At 46.2% G+C, this 21,961-nt stretch overlaps 1 protein-coding gene across 7 annotated transcripts in view; it reads left to right on the top strand.

The window, feature by feature from the left end:
- The first annotated feature begins 3,652 nt into the window (after positions 1 to 3,652).
- kif21b (kinesin family member 21B) overlaps positions 3,653 to 21,961 on the top strand; it is a 62,092-nt gene continuing 43,783 nt past the window's right edge. For all 7 annotated transcript variants that reach the window (XM_018758613.2, XM_018758612.2, XM_018758607.2 and 4 more), the window contains exon 1: positions 3,653 to 4,017. In XM_018758613.2, the coding sequence (XP_018614129.1) occupies positions 3,977 to 4,017 (41 nt within the window). In that variant the 5' untranslated portion in view covers positions 3,653 to 3,976. The remainder of the gene's footprint in view (positions 4,018 to 21,961) is intronic.

The following is a 21,961-nucleotide window of genomic DNA, read 5'->3' as shown; positions in this document are numbered from 1 at the left end:
CCATCTAGAATGAGTGGCTCAATCCTATTATGCACCATTCTGTGTCTTACCCATTTGTGAACCTGGATCCCATGTGGCTAAACCGTTTTTCTGCTGTCTCAGCCTAGTCTCCTTGTTACCCTTCTTTAGGTGTGTTTCCATAGAAACGAGCTGCGGACTGCTTTCAAGAGCAGCATCCACACCCAGAGCACTGTTAAAGAGGAATAAGAACACGATTTCTCAGACTACCTTTCCTCATCATCGGCTACTCCATTGTGTAGCTCCACTGTTATTTACATTTACATTTATTCATTTAGCAAAGTGATGTACATCTCACAGAAAAATACAATTACTGTGTTAGATCAACAACATTTGTCCTTCCGGTGTTTTCTCCAGTTGCTGGAAAGTGATTAATGGACTGTGTCCCAAGTCATGAGAACCAAAATAATACAATATTGCAGATTAATGCTTTTATACTGCTCCTGGACACAAAGCTTTTCTTTGTCTCAGAGCCAATTTGATTTAGTCATGGGGATGTATATTAACAAGAGAGTGATTTGTTGCGAACTGATGATTATTGGTTTAGCTCTACAAAGGCCACCCTCATGTGCCTTCAATTCTCTTTAGTTGGCTGTCACAACGGCACAGTTTTTTGTGGCTAGTGGGTTTGAACCGCCCATTTGCAGCAAAGGACGACTCACTTTACCCTACAGCAGTCTAGCCTCTCCATGCAGCACAAATGCAATCAACTGGAATGTCAGTGGACAGTCAGGCTTCACCATTCAACACCCAGAGACTATGTGGCGCCCCCTGCTATCCCCATTCACAGACCATCCCAGCATGAAATCTAGGGGCCTGGGGCTTGGTGAGGTGGAGTTTGCCAGCACGCGATGCGCAGCTGGGGGTCTGTAGGCTGAACTCATCACAGACGGAGCAGACCATCTCCATGTCACTGAGACTGTCTCTGGTTTGTGGTTAGTCCAGAACAAAGGGCAGTCAAACGTGCTGGGTTTTCTGAACTCTGGCCCTTTCCCACTGAAATAGGCAGAACTCAGTCGAAAAAGTACATGTCTGAGTCTGTCACTAAATCAAAGCGGTGGACCACACACACACACACATTTTCAGAACCGCTTGTCCCATACGGGGTCACGGAGCCAACCCGATAACACAGGACATAAGGCCGGAGGGGGAGGGGACACACCCAGGACAGGACACCAGTTCGTCGCAAGGCACCCCAAGCAGGGCTCGAACCCCAGACCCACCGGACAGCAGGACTGTGGTCCAACCCACTGCGCCACCACACCCCCACTCAACCAAAAATCACCTTTCAGAAATATATCTCCCATCCCCTATATGCTTTCGACTCTCCAACATGTAGTCATTTTTTGGGTGCATGAAAAAAAAACAACTCTATCAGCCTAGAGCACGACTGTCGAGAGACTGTACAGTGAGACAGAGGCTGAAGTTTGCATCCGCAGCTCTCTCTCTCCTAGCTGTTTGCTGTCTGCCTGAGATCACTGGAGAAGAGCATGGTTACTCCGTGTGACCTATGTGGTAGCCCCAGTTGTATGTAGACCTTTGTCTGTCACAATGGGTGTTGATCACAGGTTTTGGGGACAGGATATTCACATTAACGTGATGTTATTCTGAAGCCACAAAAACGATTGCAGCATTATAAACACATTTCAAGAAAGCAGATAAACGGTATGATAATGATTAAAGCCTGAATTAAAACAACAATGAAAAATGTGGCTGCCATACAGGTCCTGTGTCCCTGCTTATGCAAAGATGGCACAGCAAATGTTTACATAACTGATCCCCCTTCATTTCCAAAACCACAGATGAGTTTTATCAAAGAGAGGACATCAGCTTAGCATTTGGGAGTCAGTTTTAGAAACCATGCAGAAGGGATTTTAGAGACATCAAAAGAACAAAAATACAGACATTTCAGCTTGACACTGCTTCTGTCTCCTGCTTTCTCAGCTTATGTGGAAGAAAGTCTATCATCACTAACCGGTGCAGCCCCAAATGGAAGTCCGAAACTGTAAGGCGTAGTTACTGTTTGTTTGTGGCTGCTTCACATATTATGTGTTCATATTTGCTCATTTGTGCAAGTTTGGACACACAAATAACATGTCACCAAGCCTGAAGTGTCATGATGAATGTTTCCTTTTAGCAAGGAAACGTGAGGGTCTGGCATTCATTTTCAAGCATTCATCTTTTATAATGCTCTGGCATTGTGAAAGGATCCTTGTGTGTGAATATGTTTCTTTTCTCAAAGCTTTTTCTCGCAAAAAATCATCTTATATGTCTTTGTTCAAACCTCTGATGATTGTTCCTGACCTGTGTAACTCTACAACATTAATCTGTCCTGGAATCCAATGCAAAGTCTGAGAAAGTGAGCCAAAACTCTCATCCCTCTTCCCACCAATCTCTTTACATAACCTCTTATAAGCCTCTGTGCTCCACAAGGATTTTAAATGTAAACAGAATTCTGGGGCAAGGTTGTCAAAAATTGGACACACGGTTAAAAATCACAGGATGGACAGCAGACAGCATAGTGTTAAAGGACCTGGCCACAGAACTATGAGGTTCCAGTTCCAATCCGAGAAGAGGCCTTGTTTTGGTACCATGATCCAATATACTAAGCCATAATGTATTAATGGCCAAATGACAAATGTAGAGTTTTGAGAGCACTTTTTCCGGGTTTGTGGCACCTGGGTGTGCCACAGGGTTCTTCTAACACACAAGAGAGGGCAAAATGAGCAAGTACCCATAGATGAGTGAACCTTTGTGTGTCATATACATGCATGCCGTATTAAAAACAACAAACAGTATGTGTGTAAGATAGGTCAAACACGAAGGGCAGAGGGTGACACCGACAGCTCCCAGACAACATTGCACACAGCAGCTCAGTGGGATAGAGTTCTAGAAATGAGGTGTTCCTCCTCTCAGAAATTCAGGTAATGTAAGCACTTTTTTCCAAAATGCATTACTGCAAATTAAAGCGCTTACTTGATGTAGATACGCACAACACACAACAAAGGTATTAAAATGACCTGTTTGTGTGTCTAACACCCTGATGCCAGATCACTTGAAGTTTTGCATGTAATTAACATTCCTCACTCTATATTTGCTCCCTTGAAACAAATGACATAAAGTTCCATTTAGGGGAACAGTGCTTTCTGTCTACCCTCAAGGTCTTGCAGATATAGTCTGGTTTTGTATTCTGAAATGCTTTATTTGCTACCAGGGGGCAGCATTTTTACTGAAATGTTCTTCGTTCACTCATATACCATACTATTTCAAGAATGTGAGCAGGATCCAAGGTAAAAATGACAAAAGTTCCCTCCTTGTATGCGTATTAAACGACATGTAAATGAGAGGAGCTTTCCATGGTTTGCTGTGTTCCTTTGGACCTCCTCACCACACAGAGACACATTGGCGCATTATGGCCCTCTGATGCACGCACATGTTACTGCGACTGTTTCCCATTCGAGCGACGCGTTCTTCCGAACCGTTTACTCACACACCTAGAGAAAGCCACCCGAAAGTTTTCATTGGCTGAAAATACAACGGGGGGCGGAGTTTGTTTCGTTTCGTATAGTTCCGAGTCTATCAATCAGCGTTGGCTCACCCGCCCATTTCGGTTCTTCTAGCGTACAATGTGACAGAACGGTCGATGTGTGTGTGCGCGCGCGCGCACACGCAGCTTTTCGGATGAACACCGACACACTTCACACACGAATGACAGGATGTAGCTGTGGAATAGAGAGAATGAAGAAAAGGGGCGCGAATTTGCAATGAATCAGCACGCAGCTCTAGAATGACAGCAGCTATGTTTTATTTCGGGTTAAGTAGAAGGTGTCCAGCGGTGACCAGCGGCGATGATCGTTGTGTTTTAACCTGATCGACCACTCACCGTATCTTGTCCTGTTTTGGAGACACGCATCTCCAGAAAATTTCGTGTCAAACATAAAAGGAGTGGACGAAGGCAATGGCTGCACAGAACGACTGCTGTGTCAAGGTCTCTTTGCGGTAAGATCTGATCTCAAGTGACAATACCGGCCGACCTTTGTATTCGCAGCCGAGCATTTCGTAGAGAGACGGAGTCAGTCCGAAAACGTCCTGTCATTTTTTATACGTTATTAATATTAGAGTAGAGCTCACAGTTAGTCCAGCGTGTGCCTAATTTAATGCGTTCTGTCCCTGCGCGTCCGCACGCAGCGGCGAACCCAGGTGATTTTCGGTTTTTATGAGCGCTTTATGCACTTGTCTTTATGCGCGTTACGAGGAGCTCGCGCTCCCGCGGTGCACAGGTGCACTGGGCAGCGCGTGACGACGAAACGGCGTATTTGAAGCAATGACCACCAGCGGTGGCCTCGTTGCCGCAGCGCTTGCTGTCCCTGTGCATCTCTCCACTTCGCTTTTTGTCTCCTTGCAGTGCAATTCCGCACTCGATTGTGCGCGTGTCGCGCGCGCGCGCGAGAGAAGGACGCAACGGTGTGACACAAAGAGAAGCGCGCACGGTGCCGCGGAGCGGCCGCTCGGCTTGTCCTTCGACGCAGCCTTTGTTAACAGCGCAGGTGCAGGATTCGACACCGCGTTGTAGTGGAGACGGCAAATGCACAACATCATGATAATCGGTGCTGCCTTACGAGTTTCGGCTTCCATACCAACCAAGTCCAGATTGTAGCGGTGTTTAAAAAAACGGTCAGGTCGCCCTTGGAGTTTGTCCGTGGGCACGTCACTTGAGCACACCCCTCTCACACGATTTCCTTACATTATTATTACTATTAATTATTGTCATTTGTACTGTGCTCCTTGTCTGTCAATTCTTTTGTCCAAAGCTACCTGCACTGTTTGACCAGTTTACACAAGGCCAAGGGTATTCTAGCTATTTCCATTTAGAGAAGTACCTTGATCAAGGGCACCACAGCTGTGGCAGGGAGTGGGCCTTGAACTCACAACCGCCAGGTCCACATCCTTTACAACTCCTTTACACAGCCTGCCTCCTTTTTAGAGAAAATTTAACTAAAATGTGCTTAATTTTTTTTTGGGAAGTGAGCCATTCAGACGGTGACATTGAAGTCGCCTGGTTCTCCGAGGTTGAAAGAGCGCAGCTAAAGGGGGGGAAAAAAAGGGACACAGTCGATCGGTGTTATGTTGTGTTGGGGGGAGGGAAGGCCGCACATTTGTTACACATCTCGGCTAGTGCGATAGCTAAGACAGCAGTCCTCTTGTTCCAGACGCAAAATATGTCCGATCTGTTTTTAAAGCTGAAATTTTAAAGTCTTCGAGCCACAATATTAACATAGCTTCCTGTGTGACAAGTGAAGGCATGACTGGTTTACTGTTCTGTTGGACCCCTCCCATTGCTTCTTCCTTGTTTAGATGTCTCCAGTTGAATACTGTGAGCGCTCATTTTGTGACAGGATATGAGACAAATAAGAGCAACTGGAACAACTGTGGTGAAATATGGCAGCCGGTAGTTTTCTCTTTAGCCTGTCCATTGTGGGAATCCCATCGATAAGAGCAGTAATTGCTTTCAGATTTCAGAGTTACCACTGGACTGATCAAATTAACCATGCAGAGAACCTGGGCTGATGACAGCAAAGAAAGAAAATTAAACCAGGAGCCCTGGCCTCTGTGCACAGTCCTACCCCCCACAGTTACACATGCACAGTCTGTCTGTCTCAGTAACAAAACTGCAGCTCATTTCCTGTTTTTCTAATGTATTTTAACCTCAGTCCCTCAATCTTTGTCTCATTTGAAAAAAATTAAAACAAAAAACCCAAGCCCTTTTGGGCCCTACCACTCCTCTTGGTATTGTTTATGTTGACCCGAATCTTTCTTAGACAGGTTGGACAAGTAGACCACTGAGACAGCATGGTCAAAGATTTTCACTTAGTTGTCTCCCTTAACATTACCCCGACCCCTGATCAACGCCAAAGGCCACAAGCCCAAGCTAGTGTCCCCATCCCTGTATTGTATTGAAGTCAAAGAGCTCAAAAGCAACCAGTTTGCCCAAGCTGTCTGAAATACAACCATGCTGTCACTACATTTTTGGTCACGTCTTGCTGGAAACGCATGCCCGGTGGCCAATTCTGTACAGTATACATGGAACAGAAAAAAGGTGCTGGACTTATAAATAGACAAAAGGTGACATTTGTTTATCAGGAACCACAGCTGATCTGAAACAGCGATCAGGGAGGGTGTTGCTGAAGCAGGATCTTTGTGTTAAGCTTCACAGTTTGCCTGAAGAGGTGGGAGAACGCAAGTCTTGTGGTTTCTCTATTTTTGGGAAGAGTCTGCTCGTGATATTCTGAAAGCAATCCTTTTATGCAGTCTGATGCTAGTCTTTAACTTACTGCAATGGCAATATTTCAGAAACTACAAGTAGACCTGTCTTAAAATAGCTTTGCTAAAAATACTATTACAGATTATGTGTTTGTTTATTTTTAAATCTGTAGCCTTGTTTTTATTAGAATTTAGGAGAGCGAGCTTCTTCACGGAGTTCATTTCTTGAATTGATTTCTTATCAAGTCATTGCTCTTCTAATCACAGATTGTAGACAGATTATTAGGCTCCACTTATAGAGTTGAGGTTCAAAAAATGTTGAACCTTTTGGGCCTGCTACGAACAGTGCACTTTGTGGTAGCTCACTTAGTGTGTTTAGTCTTTTCTCCCAAGGCACTGGATTTAACAATCCTTGTTGACCCATCTGACCCGTTGTTTTCATCTGAAGTAGTCACATAGCACATTTCAGACTTTTACAATTTCATAGTAAAATATATTAAACAGTAGCATTCTCAGTAAAGACAATTTTGCATGCTTTTTGAAGCCAAGAACAAGAAACAGTTTATCAGAATGTGGCTTAGTCCTGTAGCTAGACAGTTAAACATTCTTCTAAAAATAACTGCTTTTTAAAGCCAGTGTCTCATCAGATGATGCGGATGAATGTGGCCAAATGACTTTCATTTTCGAAATTGTGCCGATCTGAAGAGGGTTGTACCATTATGACAGGGGGATGTCATTTTCTGTTCTGTTGTTACACTTTTTAAATGTTGTGCCTTTGTTGAGAAGCTACTGCTGGGGTGGAGGTGGACTCTTCAAACCTTGTGCCTCAGGATAATTACTTCCTGTTGGCCCCTTAGGGCCCATGGGGCCTCCTTCTCACTGCTTCCTGCCTTTGCAGTGTGGCGATGCATCTCAGAAACCAGGAAGCCCTTCCAGCTCGCTTGCATGCTGTTAAATTTCACAATAACAAATACATGTGCACAGAAGTGGACACACACATTATCATGTCTAGAAAAGGTTGATCTCTCACATACTGCTGTAATTTCATAGTATTGTTGTAAATTACTTCCCTTCAAAACTTGCTGTGAGGATCCCCTTCCAATCCAAAAAAGTCCATATTCCAAGATCTGCATAGTACACACACTATAACTCTATTATAATAGTCAACATGGAAATGCCCATTCCTCCAGGCTTCCTGAATTCTTAAATGTAAGCAGTGATTTTGAGAAATAAGCATACTGGGCCCCTGTGTCACCTGCACAAGAAGTGATGTCATCTCTGAAATGGCCACAAGCTTGGAGGAGCACCCTTAAACAGCCCAGCCCACAGCAGGAATTTTCAAGCAGCCACCTTGGCACAAAGGGCGGCTGGCACTTGTAAAATCCTCAGTCACGGCCGTATGTCACAGCTGAGCACCCCCTGCCCATCCTGCATATGCCACCCTCACCTCCATCTTTAGGAGAACCAAACGCAAGAAAAGTCTTTGGAGATGACGTCCTGTTTCTGAGTCCTTTTTCTTTTTTGTGGAAAAGAAAGGCCGGTTGTACCAGGGAGAAAAAGGAGGAAGAGCTGAAAGGAGAGGTGGAGGGTGGGGGGACAGGAAGTGCGCTTTTTCTCCTTTTAATGCCAAAGAGCTGCTGTGGAAATAAACATTGCTTCTCAGAGGGAACTAACAAAGAGGGACATTTATTAATTATTAGTGTTGGTATGTGTATGTGTGTGGGGGATTTGGTGGGGCGGGGGTTGGGGAACACAGCTGTGTCCCTTTTACATTCTCCCAGAGAGGGGCACAGGGGGTCCCTCACAGCAGAGCCACCTCCTCCCCCGCAGCAGAACAGCAAATAGCAGAGGGACTCCAGAACTCACAGATGCCAAATACCCACACACATAGAGCATTTCATTGCCCCTCACACACGTATGCCTACCTCTGTGTGTAGGTTGCTTATGCGTTCTCCCTTTATAGGCTGATTATGTAGACTCCTGTAGGAAGTCTGACCCAGCTGTATGAGAGGTCTTTGGTCATCGTAGTGCACTATTAAGTGCTGTGCACCTTAATACTGCAATAATGAAGTCTGGCTCCAGCTAAATTGGAAGGTCTCTTTTTCAAACTGCCTTATTTAGAAGGATTGCTTAAGGATCAGTAGTAGTACAAAGAACAGGAAGGTAATGGGAGAATCAGTACAAAGCAAATTAGAATGGACCTGCATATTTCATATACTTTTCTTCTGAAAAGAAGCCGACAAGAGCTTTTCCTGGTAGAAGGTTGACAAGACAAGAGGAACTGGATTATGTTTTACATACTATTTGCATAGTTTCTCAGTGCAGCACACTAGCTATAATGTGCTCAATATTCAAATTTTGTGGGCTGTGGACTTTGAGAGAACCACCTTTTGTTTTAATACCTGTCTAGGTGTCTAACCTTGACCATCGCTAGCTTCAGGGCTCTGCAGTGGACTTCCCACAGCATGAAACATGCTGACTTAACAGGTCCCTCTTAGGAAATGTGTACAGCAACGGTGCACAGTGTACCTGTTTCGTAGCAGGGCTTTAAGTATCCGTCTGATCTGCAGCCGCACCCCTGGGTCAGGCACCTTGCCCCACTTGTGTGTGACTGGAATTGGGCCACCTTGGTTATGAATGGCAGCAGCACAGTCCAGCTGGTTACTAAGCAGATTACGAAGTTGGGGGTCATGCTTCTCCTAAGCCTCATCACATGGTGCAGGCCATAAGTATTCCTACAGACTGCAGTAAAGGCACATTTTGCAAACGTAAACAAGTGCTGTTTCGTCTTGGATGCACACACTGTGATTCTTTTCTGACATTTTCACATTGTCAAGAAATACTTAACTGTTAGTGTTATGCCTCTGTTGTTTCTGAGGGGATGTTTCTGGGGTATGATGCCTGCGCTCTCTACCACTGCGCCTTTGCCTTTTGTGTGATTATGTGCTGTGAGTCTGTGCTGCATGAACACATTTCATCTGTGTGATTGTCTGTAGAATGACTGCACAGATGTTTGATGTTTCACAGCCTTGAGGCAAATGCAGTCCTGTTTCATGTGCCTCCAGAAGTTCTTTTAGCCATCACACTGCAGATTTGGAGCTTTGCTCTACTGCCTCTTAATTAACTGCCCCAAAAGCTGTGGTTTATTGGGAGTCAGAGAGAAAGTGACTCTGTTTTGAGAAGAATGGCTTATTTGACATTTAAGCTAAAATGCAAGCTTCATTATGTGAGAGACAGGAAGATGTTTCCTGGAAGGTCATGAAAATAGAACAACCCCTAAAACCATCTCAGTCCTGGTTCAGTAGCTGGCAGTGGGTTATGCTACTGTGGATTTGGAGGCTTCAGCCCCGGAGATGTCTTCTCCTGAGATGTGCGCGAGACCTGGCTGGCCTCATAAGTGGAGTGTGTACATCACCATATTTGCGCACGTGCACACACATTTTTGACAGTGTGCACCTTTGTGTTTGTGGAGTGACATTGTACCCATTCCCTAATGGAGAGATGAACCTGTTCCAATGCTTGAAGGAAAAATTATTCCTAACACACCCAAGTTCTGGTCAGAAGAGTAGAGAGGAGAGCCAAGAAAATCATTGCGTGGGAAAAGTGACGGGATGGGGTGAATGAGTATTGACCTAGAATTGGTGCCTCACCCATGTAGAAATGTTGGGCTCTGTGACATCACTCAAATTCATCTTCATGTGCAGAATGTTTTTTATGTCCACCCTGCTTTTAAATGAGGTTTAGAAACCCCGGATCAGATCACTGGGCAACCTTCCCGAAATGAAATCCCATGAAGAGGATTGGTAGTATATGTGAAGCTGAAAGGGATTACTTTGGGTGTTGTAGTCTTGCTTTTGATTTTTCATGGTGCGTTTCTTGTTTTAAGCAGTTAGTCCAGGGTCTTGGTTTTATTATCTGCATTTTTACAGGGAGGGAATCATTAGCTACTGTGAGCAAATCCTGTCCTGGACAACAAAGGTAAATCCTGTCCCTTGATGGAATCTAGTCAAGAACCACTCTCAGGGCCTCCAAAAAGCCTCATTGGGGGCTGCTTTCACCAGCGTGGGCTATGACCGGACTCGGGTGGCTAAGTGAGGAAACAGTGTGTGCACACTACAGATTACAGCTTTTACCCATGATATAAGAGAATGAGTTACAACTCATGCATGGGAGATTTGAGATGTTACATGTGGGACTGCCTTACTGCTTTTTTTACACAAAGTCTCTAGTCCTAAACACAACTGCTGCTGACGATAACATGGCTGCCTGTTTTAAAGTCTTAGTCCATCTGTCCTTTGCAGTGGAATGTTTTTCTTTTCTCAAAGGTAAATGTCCACAGCATGCAGGATGTTGCAGTACCATGGTGTTTGTATGCATGGAGGGTACGTAGCAAGGGGCTAGATAGTATGATTTACGATAGAATGACAGTCCAATTCTGTAAAAAGGATTTTGCAATCGAAGGGTAGCACCTCAATACGACTCAATCCAATGAGTGTAGCCCAGAAAAGGTTCGTGTTGGGTAGCAAATGTGGGGCCCAACCTGCTAATGTTCTGCTCCCCACAGCCTTCAGCTCAGTCTGGTCCTGCTGGCAGGATTGTTTCATGTGAGGGGGGGGTGAAGTAAGAGATGGGTAGGAGAAAAGGAAGCTGACAAGACTTTGGGCTCCTGTCCCATCTCCATGGCAACTGGATGAGACAAGAAGACAGACAGTCTGCCATTCCCCACACCTGTGTCACTGTTCCCCTTGGGCCCCTTTGTTACCATCACACACATCTGGTCTCTGTGTTACTGCAAAGCCAGAAGACCCTATTCCAGTGGAGCTCATCCCAGTGGCTCTGAATACTCTCTTTTTCCAGAATGTTCTCTCTTTTTTTTGTGCTTGCAGTTTGACTATGGGGCACCGATGGTGGCAGACATTCCCCACCAGGCAAGCGGCTGCTGGCCTGATGCACAATACGCTGAGCCACATTTATTGGTTCAGTTTATTCCCCCTGAATGGAATCCACAAGTAAACTGTTTTAATGTCCTTTATGTCCTTACTAAGACCACCAAAGCTCTCAATTATTAGTTTTTTTTCCCCATTTTTCTTTAACAAATTATTATTTTTGAAAGCAGGAACCGATGTGAAGGTTACTGACAATGTTGACTCAAAATAGCACAAGATTTGAGTTAAACTTCTGTTAGTTTCAATTATTCAATTATTATTAATCGGTGAGACCCTACAGACAGACATGCCATGAATTCTACAAGGACTGCAAAGACCCACAAGAATGTATCTGACACTCGAAGCAGATGGAGCACATATATGTTCAATTGCTGGGCTTGGGACAAGTTGCCTGAGCCCCACAATGTCAAACGCTCCATAGGAGATGGTCTGCTGGGTTCTACCACTTACTGTCCTGCCACAAGCCTGCATCCATCATTGTGTGCAAGTCAATACCATCTCCAAAGAACAAGATGGAGTGGATCAGCTATACAGTAGCTGACAGTATATAGTGTTCAGAGCCTTAGCTGTTAACAGGACTGTGTTACTGAAGCTGGACAGCCTACATTGCCAGAGCTTAGTCCAGATCATACAAATAATTAGTCATCTAATAGACCTCTTTAAACCTGTATTACAAGATATATTAAATAATACATAAATTGTACTTTTGCTGAGATGTACGTCGCTTTGGACAGAAGCGTCTGCTAAATGAATCAATGTAAATGTACATATGGATAGTAAGTGACAACAACAGCAATTTCATTGGATCTGGCGGTGTAACATAAGAAGAATTTGTACCTGCATCACCAGTGTTCAGTTGAAAAAGTAATTTTGAAACTTTCTTTGGCACTCATTTGTGTTACTCATGGCTTAGTAAAAATACTGTAAATTGATGTCTCTTTTTCAGTTGTTTGATCATTTTATTAGTTTGACTAATTTAAATTTTTAGAATTTTTCATAATTATAATTCCTTGTCAGTTATTGTTCAAAGATGTCTTGGTGTACAACACTGTGACTACAAATTTTCTCAGACTTGGAGTTATATGTTGACAGATTTGTTTGTCTAAAGACGAGAGAGCTTGCTTTTTATAAAATTAAATATTGCAGTCACAATGGCCATGTAGGAAGTTCGTTGAACAAATTGCTTAAACTGGTACAAACTGGTTATTACATCCTTAGACGGAGACTTGGGGATACCATTTTAAAATAGACTAGGATGGAATTTAACAAAATGAAATGTTCTGTTTTCCACTTCAGAGGAATGTTGTCTTCTGTAAATGTACAGATTATGGACAAATGTACCTATAACTGCTGTAAGCAGCACAATACTCGAAAATTGAACTTTGTTTTCCAGGTATGGTATCAAAGTCCCTTTTTGAATTTTGCTTATTACATTTACTTTTCAAATTTTGTACTACAATGCCACAGTTTTGGTGAGCACCCATTGGAGGAGATGACCACTGTGTCTCTGTGTGACACTATGCTGTATGACATAGCTTATTCTGAAAATAATACCCTGTTACTGCAGGAACTGAAAGGCAATACTTGCATGATTTGTCGACCGTTTAATAAATTGTGTTTCACAAGTGAATATTTATCTGATCTGATTATTGCTATTAATGAATAGACCCGGGGCCTTCAGTGTTTCGCTAATTGAAATTGTTAGTCGCTGGTACTTTATTTTTGTGGGTGCATCTGGTATTGTCCTGATTCTTCTTATATTTTCACTTGGTGACACTTCAAATGTACAAGTCCATATACTCAGCGATCATTTTGGATTAGCATTTCCTAAATACTTTATTCTAAATATGCCATTAACCACTCATGACTAATAACTATTGTTTAGCTTATTTAGCTGACAGTTTAGCTACTCACAGTTATTTTCCCTTTAATATCCATCCATCCATCCATCCATCCATCCATCTTCCTCCGCTTTTATCCGGGGCCGGGTCGCGGGGGCAGCAGTCCGAGCAGAGTCCTCCAGACTTCCCTCTCCCCGCACACCTCCTCCAGTTCCTCTGGGGAAACCCCAAGGCGTTCCCAGCCCAGCCGGGAGACATAGTCTCTCCAACGTGTCCTGGGTCTGCCCCGAGGCCTCCTCCCAGTGGGACAAGCCCGGAACACCTCCCCAGGGAGGCGTCCAGGAGGCATCCGGAACAGATGCCCGAGCCACCTCAACTGGCTCCTCTTGATGCGGAGGAGCAGCGGCTCTACTCCGAGCTCCTCCCGGGTGACTGAGCTCCTCACCCTATCCCTAAGGGTGCGCCCAGCCACTCTGCGGAGGAAACTCATTTCTGCCGCTTGTATCCGCGATCTCGTTCTTTCGGTCATGATCCAGAGTTCATGACCATAGGTGAAGGTAGGAACGTAGATCGACCGGTAAATTGAAAGCTTCGCCTTACGACTCAGCTCTTTCTTCACCACAACAGACCGGTACAATGACCGCATTACTGCGGACGCCGCACCGATCCGTCTGTCAACCTGCCGCTCCATTTTTCCCTCACTCGTGAACAAGACCCCGAGATACTTAAACTCCTCCACTTGAGGGAGCAACTCCCCCCTAACCCGGAGGGGGCAATCCACCTTTTTCCGACTGAGAACCATGGCCTCGGATTTGGAGGTGCTGATTCTCATCCCCGCCGCTTCGCACTCCGCTGCAAACCTCCCCAGTGCACGCTGCAAGTCTTGACTTAATGAAGCCAACAGGACCACATCGTCCGCAAAAAGCAGAGACGAGATCCCGCGGCCACCAAAACAGACATCCTCCGTTCCCTGGCTGCGCCTAGAAATTCTGTCCATGAAGATAATGAACAGAATCGGTGACAAAGGGCAGCCCTGGCGGAGTCCAACATGCACTGGGAACAGGTCTGACTTACTGCCGGCAATGCGAACCAAGCTCCTGCTCCGGTCATACAGGGAACGAACAGCCCGTTGCAGTGAGCCCCGAACCCCATAATCCCGAAGCACCTCCCATAGGATGCCACAAGGGACACGGTTGAATGCCTTCTCCAGGTCCACAAAACACATATGGACTGGTTGGGCAAACTCCCACGAACCCTCCAGCACCCTAGTGAGGGTATAGAGCTGGTCCAGTGTTCCACGGCCAGGGCGAAAACCGCATTGCTCCTCCTGAATCCGAGGTTTGACTATCGGTCGGATTCTCCTTTCCAGTACCCTGGCATAGACTTTCCCAGGGAGGCTAAGGAGTGTGATCCCCCTGTAGTTGGAACACAATCTCCGGTCCCCCTTCTTAAAAAGAGGGACCACCACCCCGGTCTGCCAGTCCAGAGGCACCGTTCCCGAACTCCACGCGATGCTGCAGAGGCATGTCAGCCAAGACAGCCCCACAACATCCAGATACTTGAGAAACTTGGGGCGGATCTCATCCACCCCCGGAGCCTTGCCACCGAGGAGTTTTTTGACTACCTCAGCAACTTCAGCCAGAGTAATGGACGAGTCCCCCTCCAAGTCCCCAGCCTCAGCTTTCTCTACGGAAGGCGTGTCGGAGGGATTGAGGGGATCCTCAAAGTACTTCTTCCACCGCCTGAGGACATCCTCAGCTGAGGTCAGCAGCGCACCACTTCCACTGTAAACAGTGTTTGTGGAACACCGCTTCCCCCCTCTGAGTTGCCGGACGGTTTGCCAGAATCTTTTTGAAGCCGACCGAAAGTCTATCTCCATGGCCTCACCGAACTCCTCCCAAGCCCGAGTTTTTGCCGCGGCAACTGCCAGAGCCGCGCTCCGTTTGGCCCGTCGGTACCTGTCAGCTGCTTCAGGAGTCCCATGAGCCAGCCAGGCCCGATAGAACTCCTTCTTCAGCTTGACGGCATCCCTTACTTCTGGTGTCCACCACCGTGTTCAAGGATTGCCGCTGCGACAGGCGCCGGAGACCTTATGGCCGCAGCTCCGAACCGCCGCCCCGACAATGGAGGCGCGGAACATAGTCCATTCAGACTCGATGTTCCCCACCTCCCTCGGGACCTGGTTGAAGCTCTGTCGGAGGTGGGAGTTGAAGACCTCTCTGACAGGGGCCTCCGCCAAACGTTCCCAACAGACCCTCACTATGCGTTTGGGCCTGCCAGGTCTGTCCAGCTTTTTCCCCCGCCATCGAATCCAACTCACCACCAGGTGGTGATCAGCCAGCCCCAGATCAGCCAGCCTCAGATCATCAGGTGACAGCTCAGCCCCTCTCTTCACCCGAGTGTCCAAGACATATGGCCGAAGGTCAGAAGAAACGACTACAAAGTCGATCATCGACCTCCGACCTAGGGTGTTCTGGTGCCAAGTGCACTGATGGACACCCTTATGCATGAACATGGTGTTCGTTATGGATAAACCGCGACTAGCACAGAAATCCAATAACAACTCACCGCTCGGGTTCAGATCAGGGAGGCCGTTCCTCCCAATCATGCCCCTCCAGGTATCACTGTCGCTGCCCATGTAGGCGTTAAAGTCCCCCAGTAGAACGACAGAGTCCCCAGTGGGAGTGCTTTCCAGCACGCCCTCCAGGGACTCCAAGAAGGCCAGGTACTCTACACTGCCACTAGGCGCATAAGCACAAACGACAGTGAGAGACCGTTCCCTGACCCGAAGGCGCAAGGAGATGACCCTCTCATTCACCGGGGTAGACTCCAGCACATGGCAGCTAAACTGGGGGGCTATTAATAAGCCCACACCCGCCCGCCGCCTCTCACCCTGGGCAACGCCAGAATAGTGGAGAGTCCACCCTTGGTTGAGAAGAATGGTTCCAGAACCCAAGCTGTGAGTGGAAGTGAGCCCGACTATATCTAGACGGTATCTCTCAACTTCCCGCACCAGCTCAGGCTCCTTCCCCGCCAGTGAGGTGACATTCCAAGTCCCAAAAACCAGAGTTGGTGCCCGAGGTTTGGGTCGGCCAGGCACTCGGCCCCGACCACCGCCCAAATCACAATGCACCGGCCCCTCACGGTCTCTCCGGCAGGTGGTGAGCCCACCGAAGAGCGGCTCCACGTCATGGCTTCGGGCTGAGCCCGGCCAGGCCCCGTGGGCATAGACCTGGCCACCAGGCGCTCGCATGCAAGCCCCCCCCAGGCCTGGCTCCAGGGTGGGGCCCCAGTGACCCCATACCGGGCGGGGTAAACGAAAGCCTTGATTTTTTATTCATAAGGGGTTTTTGAACCTTTTTCCCTTTAATAAAGCTGGGTAATTTTTAGTGGAGTAATTCAGGGCAGGTGACAGGTAGTTGCAAATGTAAATAAAAATCGTGAACAAGAGTAATACAGCAGGAGGTAGGATTGAAACCCTGGGCCCTGTGATCGCAATGTGACAGCTGTAGCCGCAACTCTATGTGCTGTACCTTTGCACATGGCCCTCGATGTGCATGACCCTGTGTTTGTGTGTAGAAATAGGTAAAGTCACTAAGAAGTTCAGGAGTCGTAGGTGTGAAGGTAGGTCAGTTAGGACTTGTCATTTAGTCTTCAGTATATGCTGATCCTAGTGGCTCTGCTGGAGGTGCCAGACAGCAGTAGAAGTCTCACAGCATGGCAACTGAAGGAGGGGAGCTAAGTGCTTTCAACTAATGTATCATATATCAGGTTTACAGGTAAAATTGTGGTTAAACAGCCCAAGTTGTGAGGACGAGGTGCAGTTTTACATTTGATTTCCCTGACCTAAATTACTTCTGTGAAAGATCGACTGTAAGTCTGTAAGAGCGCAAATGATAATAGTGAAGTGACACTGCTGTGGAGCTATAACAAAGGGGTGTGTGTCAGCTTCATTATAGCAGAACAGAGAGGAAGTGGGAGGTCGAGGTGGTCAGGTAGCTTGGAACTGTTGTGAGAGATGCAAGGACAAAGGCATGCTGTTTGAGTTGACATTGGTGGGGGCACTGGAGTGAATTAACACATGGCTGTGAGGGGACACTGACAGTGCTTGCAGGCTGCTATGTGGGGTGGGCGGCTAGGGAACATGTCGCCATCTGCACTGCCGCTCTTCAAAGAGGAGCCATGAGGCAGGGAGAGGCCATGCTGGATTACTAACACACACACACACACACACACACACACACACACACACACACATACTGTGGGCCACACGTAAAGTACTCTCATTCAGTCATAGATCACATGTTTTGACAAACACACAAAGTTCCTTCACACAAACAGATAACATGCATATTTAAAAGTTATTGAGGATGAATTAAGAAGGACAATGGTTATTGATTAAAAAAATCCCCTCTCCTGTGTCTAATTGCATTCCCCAGCAAAGAGAGACAAATAGTGTTTTTGAGCTCTGACCATACTGCCACTCATCTGAGGGAACAGAACATGTAAGGGGCACAAAGAACTGAGTGCACTGTTCAAGCAATTCCCCCCATCCTTCATTCTCCGAATGATCAAGTTCTCTGCTCAGTACATGACAGAAGGGTCACCCTGGGACCCCGTATGAGCCAAAATCCTTGTAACACTTGCACACAGGGTTCCAAAGGAAGCTGACCCTCCCTCACCAACACTGGGTCAGAGCCATGAAGCTCATGAAGGCCAAATCAAGCTTGCTTTGTACTCTGGGTGAGTGCAGTATCATCTTTGACCTCCGTGCACCAGACAGCACTCTTTTCCCCCAGTCTGGGAAAAAGGGGGCTTGTGTGCTGCCTTTCGTTTTGGCCATCCCGGCAACCCTGGCACATTCGCCTTGTCTCCTGAGTGGCAGTGACACAGAGTTCAGGGAGCGCACACCCTCTCACCCCAAGCTCCACTGGACTTCTGATCAGGAACTGCCCTTATGGGTGGTACTAAGGACATGGCAGCATAGGCTGTAACCAATGTGGTAACCATCTGCATGTGAACCTAATGCCTTTTAGACCTTTCCCTGGGGCTGGGATGAGCATGTGGGATGATGGGAAATGGTTGGATAAACCAAACAGTTCTCCTTCCCGGTGTACTCGGCCTGGTGTCACTCATGACCACCTGCTCAGAGCTGCTTGCTTCCATTTTTTTACAGGCTGCAAGACCTGTTTTTGCAGTGACTCTGAACGGTGAAACATGAGCTCCTTTGCCCTTTTTCAGAGTTGATGTTGCTGCTGTGCTGATGTCTATTGCACAGTGAAAGGGAGGCAAAGTAATGGGACAGTGGAGTTTTGGCACATGTTGCGCCTCGGGTCCCGAGCCACCCTCAGCTCTGCTCCCTTCGCTGTTTATCTTTCTTTGAGTATCTTTGGCTTGGCAGCTTTGTCAGACCTGTTTTTCCAGCAGACAGATGCTCTGCAGGGCAGGGCAGGAAATCCTGTATTTGCCACTTGCTAGTCCATGCCTTGAGACTGATGTTGTTTCCTGTAGCCGTGGGTACGAGGGGGAGGCTGTCACAGTGGTGACGGGGGAGTTGTATAGACAGTATAGCAGGGGGAGGTTCACAGTCAGCGCAAGACAAGTCCTTTTGTATTGGATTGGATGGGTGCGGTAGGGAGGTGATGAAGTGAAAGGCTGAGTGTGTGTATCATGGGAAGCTGACAAAAGTGCCTGATAACCTCCCTGTGTGTGTTTCTTTGATGGGGCCTGTGCAGGCCAGGCAGTATATCCGTCAGCAAGGTGGCAAGGATCCCATCTGGTCTGGCCTTTGCTGCACAATCTCGCTGCTCATGATCAGTGTGTCCACCGTGGTTTGCTCCAAAACCAGAGTGTGATGATGCATATATGGCTGTCAAGTCACTTTATGCAAACTCATCCTTTGTTGTGCAACTTGTTGTTGTCAGTTTAATTCTCAGTGGGGCTTGTCCGCTAATCTGCATGTCTGTTTGCATGTGAAATATGTGCAGTGTGACAGTATGAATGGAACTTTAAAGATGTTTTGTCTCTGATGGGACTCATTTGGTCTTTCGGTTGTTTATAATACAGCTTGTCAGTGAATGTTTCCCCTTTTCACTCTACGTCACGTGGTTTGATTTTCCTGTGTGTGAGAAAGCATATTGGTCCATTTGTGTAGGTTCAACCGTTACCAACTAGCAGTACAGGAGAGAGGAGCAGCGCAGCGCAGTGCCTGCAGAGGAAATGTCTCACAGTGGCTGCTGTCTCCACAAAGGGAAATACACAGGAGTCCATTTCCTCTGCTACACCTCCCCCAATGACCCACTGAACTGTTTTCCCAGCCACTGAGGGGGTGCAGAATGGGAGGTGAGAGAGCTCTTGTGAAAACAGGCTGCTGTGTGTGTGTTTGTATGTGTGTGATGATAAGAGAAAATTAGGACATTGTGGGATCAGTGGACTTACTCAAATAATAAGCATGTTAGCACTTGTGTACAATGCAATGTTCTCTTTTCATTACAGCTTAAAAAACAAACTGTTGCTGCTCAGGACACAGAATGAAAAGAAAGTAATTTGAATACAAGCTTTTGGAGCAGTCTGTTATATAAGTGAAGAGGAGGAATAAGAATCCCTGGTCTGCCTTGATAGGGTAAAACAGTGAATATGGAGAGTGTTTTAATAGCCATTCAAAGACAGTGAATATGGAGACACTGTCAGGGACTTCTTCTAGGGCCCAACACTGATGAGAGTGAAGAGATCGTATACAGACAGAGCTGGTTTTATATCCTCTTGGGACCCATTCGAACAAACCGGGACTTTGGAACCAGTCCAAGCTGAGCTCCCCATGCAAAACCTTGGCTTGTAATCTTTGGGTTCCACAGGCCATCCTTTGTCTGTCGAGCCAAATTTGTGTTGGGACGTGAGGGCATATTTACAGAAGTGTGCCAGTGTAGCCTAGGCACTGTTGTCTTGTTGGATGGCGAGTTTTCTTTGCCATAGGGCACATTGCCATGGAAACTGTCCCTGCAGATCTAGACAGCAATGTTTTGGTTTTCTTTGGTAGTGATAGAACTGGTTCTGTTTTTCTGACACTGTCTTGTAAGCGCCACCCAAAGTTGGATGCCAGCCTTTTCCATGGCATTGCTCTCCTTTCTGAAGGTCGCATCTCATCTGAAATGGCCGCTTGTCTAGCTGTGTGTCTAGAGTTGAAGCCAAAGAGTATTATGGGGTCAGTCTTTATTTGCTTGTGCTCCGCAGGGAAGGCAATCTGTCTGTCTGCTTGGGGTTTGTTGTTACCACATTTCCTATGCTGTTCCTTCCCATTGTGCTCAGCGTTCAATGATTAAGAGGTGCAAATCTCACTACTACCACACCCTTCCATTACGCTGAAGCAATACTCTGCCTGCTTCCCTATTCGACCATCATTTAACATTGGTTATTTCAGCATATTTATGCATATTCTGTGTTGCTGAATGAGCATGCAGAGAGTCCAGTCAAAATTGGTGCTTTAGACATAAAGGATTTAGTGTTTATAAAACATGCTAAGTAAAGTATCTTGCTTCGCACAAGAAAACACAAGAAACAACTGAAATAATGCTTTTCCAGAATTCATTCCTGCTTATTTGGATTTAACTTCAATGCCAGCACTTTGAGAGAACAAATTAGTTCCACAATAGGAGTTTGACCTTTGATGTGTAAGGGTTTACAAGAGGTGCTGGTGCCCCCCACTGCTGAAGTGTCCCTGGGGTCAGTAGTAATGACTGTTGCTGATGTCAATTTGCCTGTGAAGGAGCATCTGTGAGACAGCAGCAACTCAGCGACTGTGTCACCTGGAGTAGAGGTTTCCCAGTGGGATCTTGCTGTGATATGTGGCCAGGCAGGGTCTGGCGGAGCGCTGTGCACCCCTAGACTGCTGAGCTGGTGGGTGTCCCGGCCTTCCAAAAGTGTCCCCTGGTATGGTTCACTGTGCTGGAGGTATGTGGTTTAGAAGAACATCAAACCTATTTTGAGCAATGAGAACACCAATGTGAGAAATAAAATCCTTTTGTCCAGTTTAGTAGTTTTTGTTGCTCAAAGCTCATTTATCATCTAAAGTACCATTTACATTTACATTTATTCTTTTAACAGATCCTTTTCTCCAAAGTAATGTACATCTCGGGAAAATGCAAAAGTACCTTACTGAACAGAAGGAAAGATTTGGATGCAGATACAAGTCCCTTGTATGGTAGTTGTGCTGTTTAATAAACAATAATTATATATTGTATATACACGTATAGATCACACTTTGTAGGAAGTTAGTGTGTTATCTTTCATTGCCTGAAAGACACAGTTAGGTTTGTTATGTACTTGTGTCTGCTTAATATATTAATATAATTCACTTGCTCTTGTTTAATATCTCAGAACTGGATGATCTGATTGAAAGAGACCTTGGCTGTCCTCTTGGCTGTGCTGTCTTGGGGGGGACAGGGAGAAACCACTTAAGCCTCTTTTCTTAGGTTCATTAGCATGTGGGTGCATGTATGTATGTGTCTTATGTGTGGTAATGAAAGGAAATGTGAATATATAGCGAAAAGACGAAAACTCTTCATCCCTCCACTCAGTTGCTGTGGCTTGGGCTTCACTTTTCATTTCTTCAGTTTCACTGGTACAGCAAGAAAGAGTCCACAAATACCGACCTAGACATAAATGGTAGTAAAGTAGGGATTCTTATCTCCGACTAACATGTGCTCAGTACACTCTATGTAGCATTTCAAGGCCATTTAAAGCTTAAAAAAGCACTTAATTCTGAAAGTCTAAATAAATCTCCTTTGCAAACTTCTTATTCTTGTGTTGGTCTTAAGACTGCAGGAAACATTGAGTGTGTTTCCGTGCAACTATATGTGTAAATAAGTGTAAAAGTGCCAGTATAAATGAGGCATCTTG

Source organism: Scleropages formosus, chromosome 2, assembly GCF_900964775.1.
Source record: "Scleropages formosus chromosome 2, fSclFor1.1, whole genome shotgun sequence".
Lineage (NCBI taxonomy): Eukaryota > Metazoa > Chordata > Actinopteri > Osteoglossiformes > Osteoglossidae > Scleropages > Scleropages formosus.
Note: the sequence above shows the minus strand (reverse complement) of the source record. Positions and strands in the feature narration are given on the sequence as shown.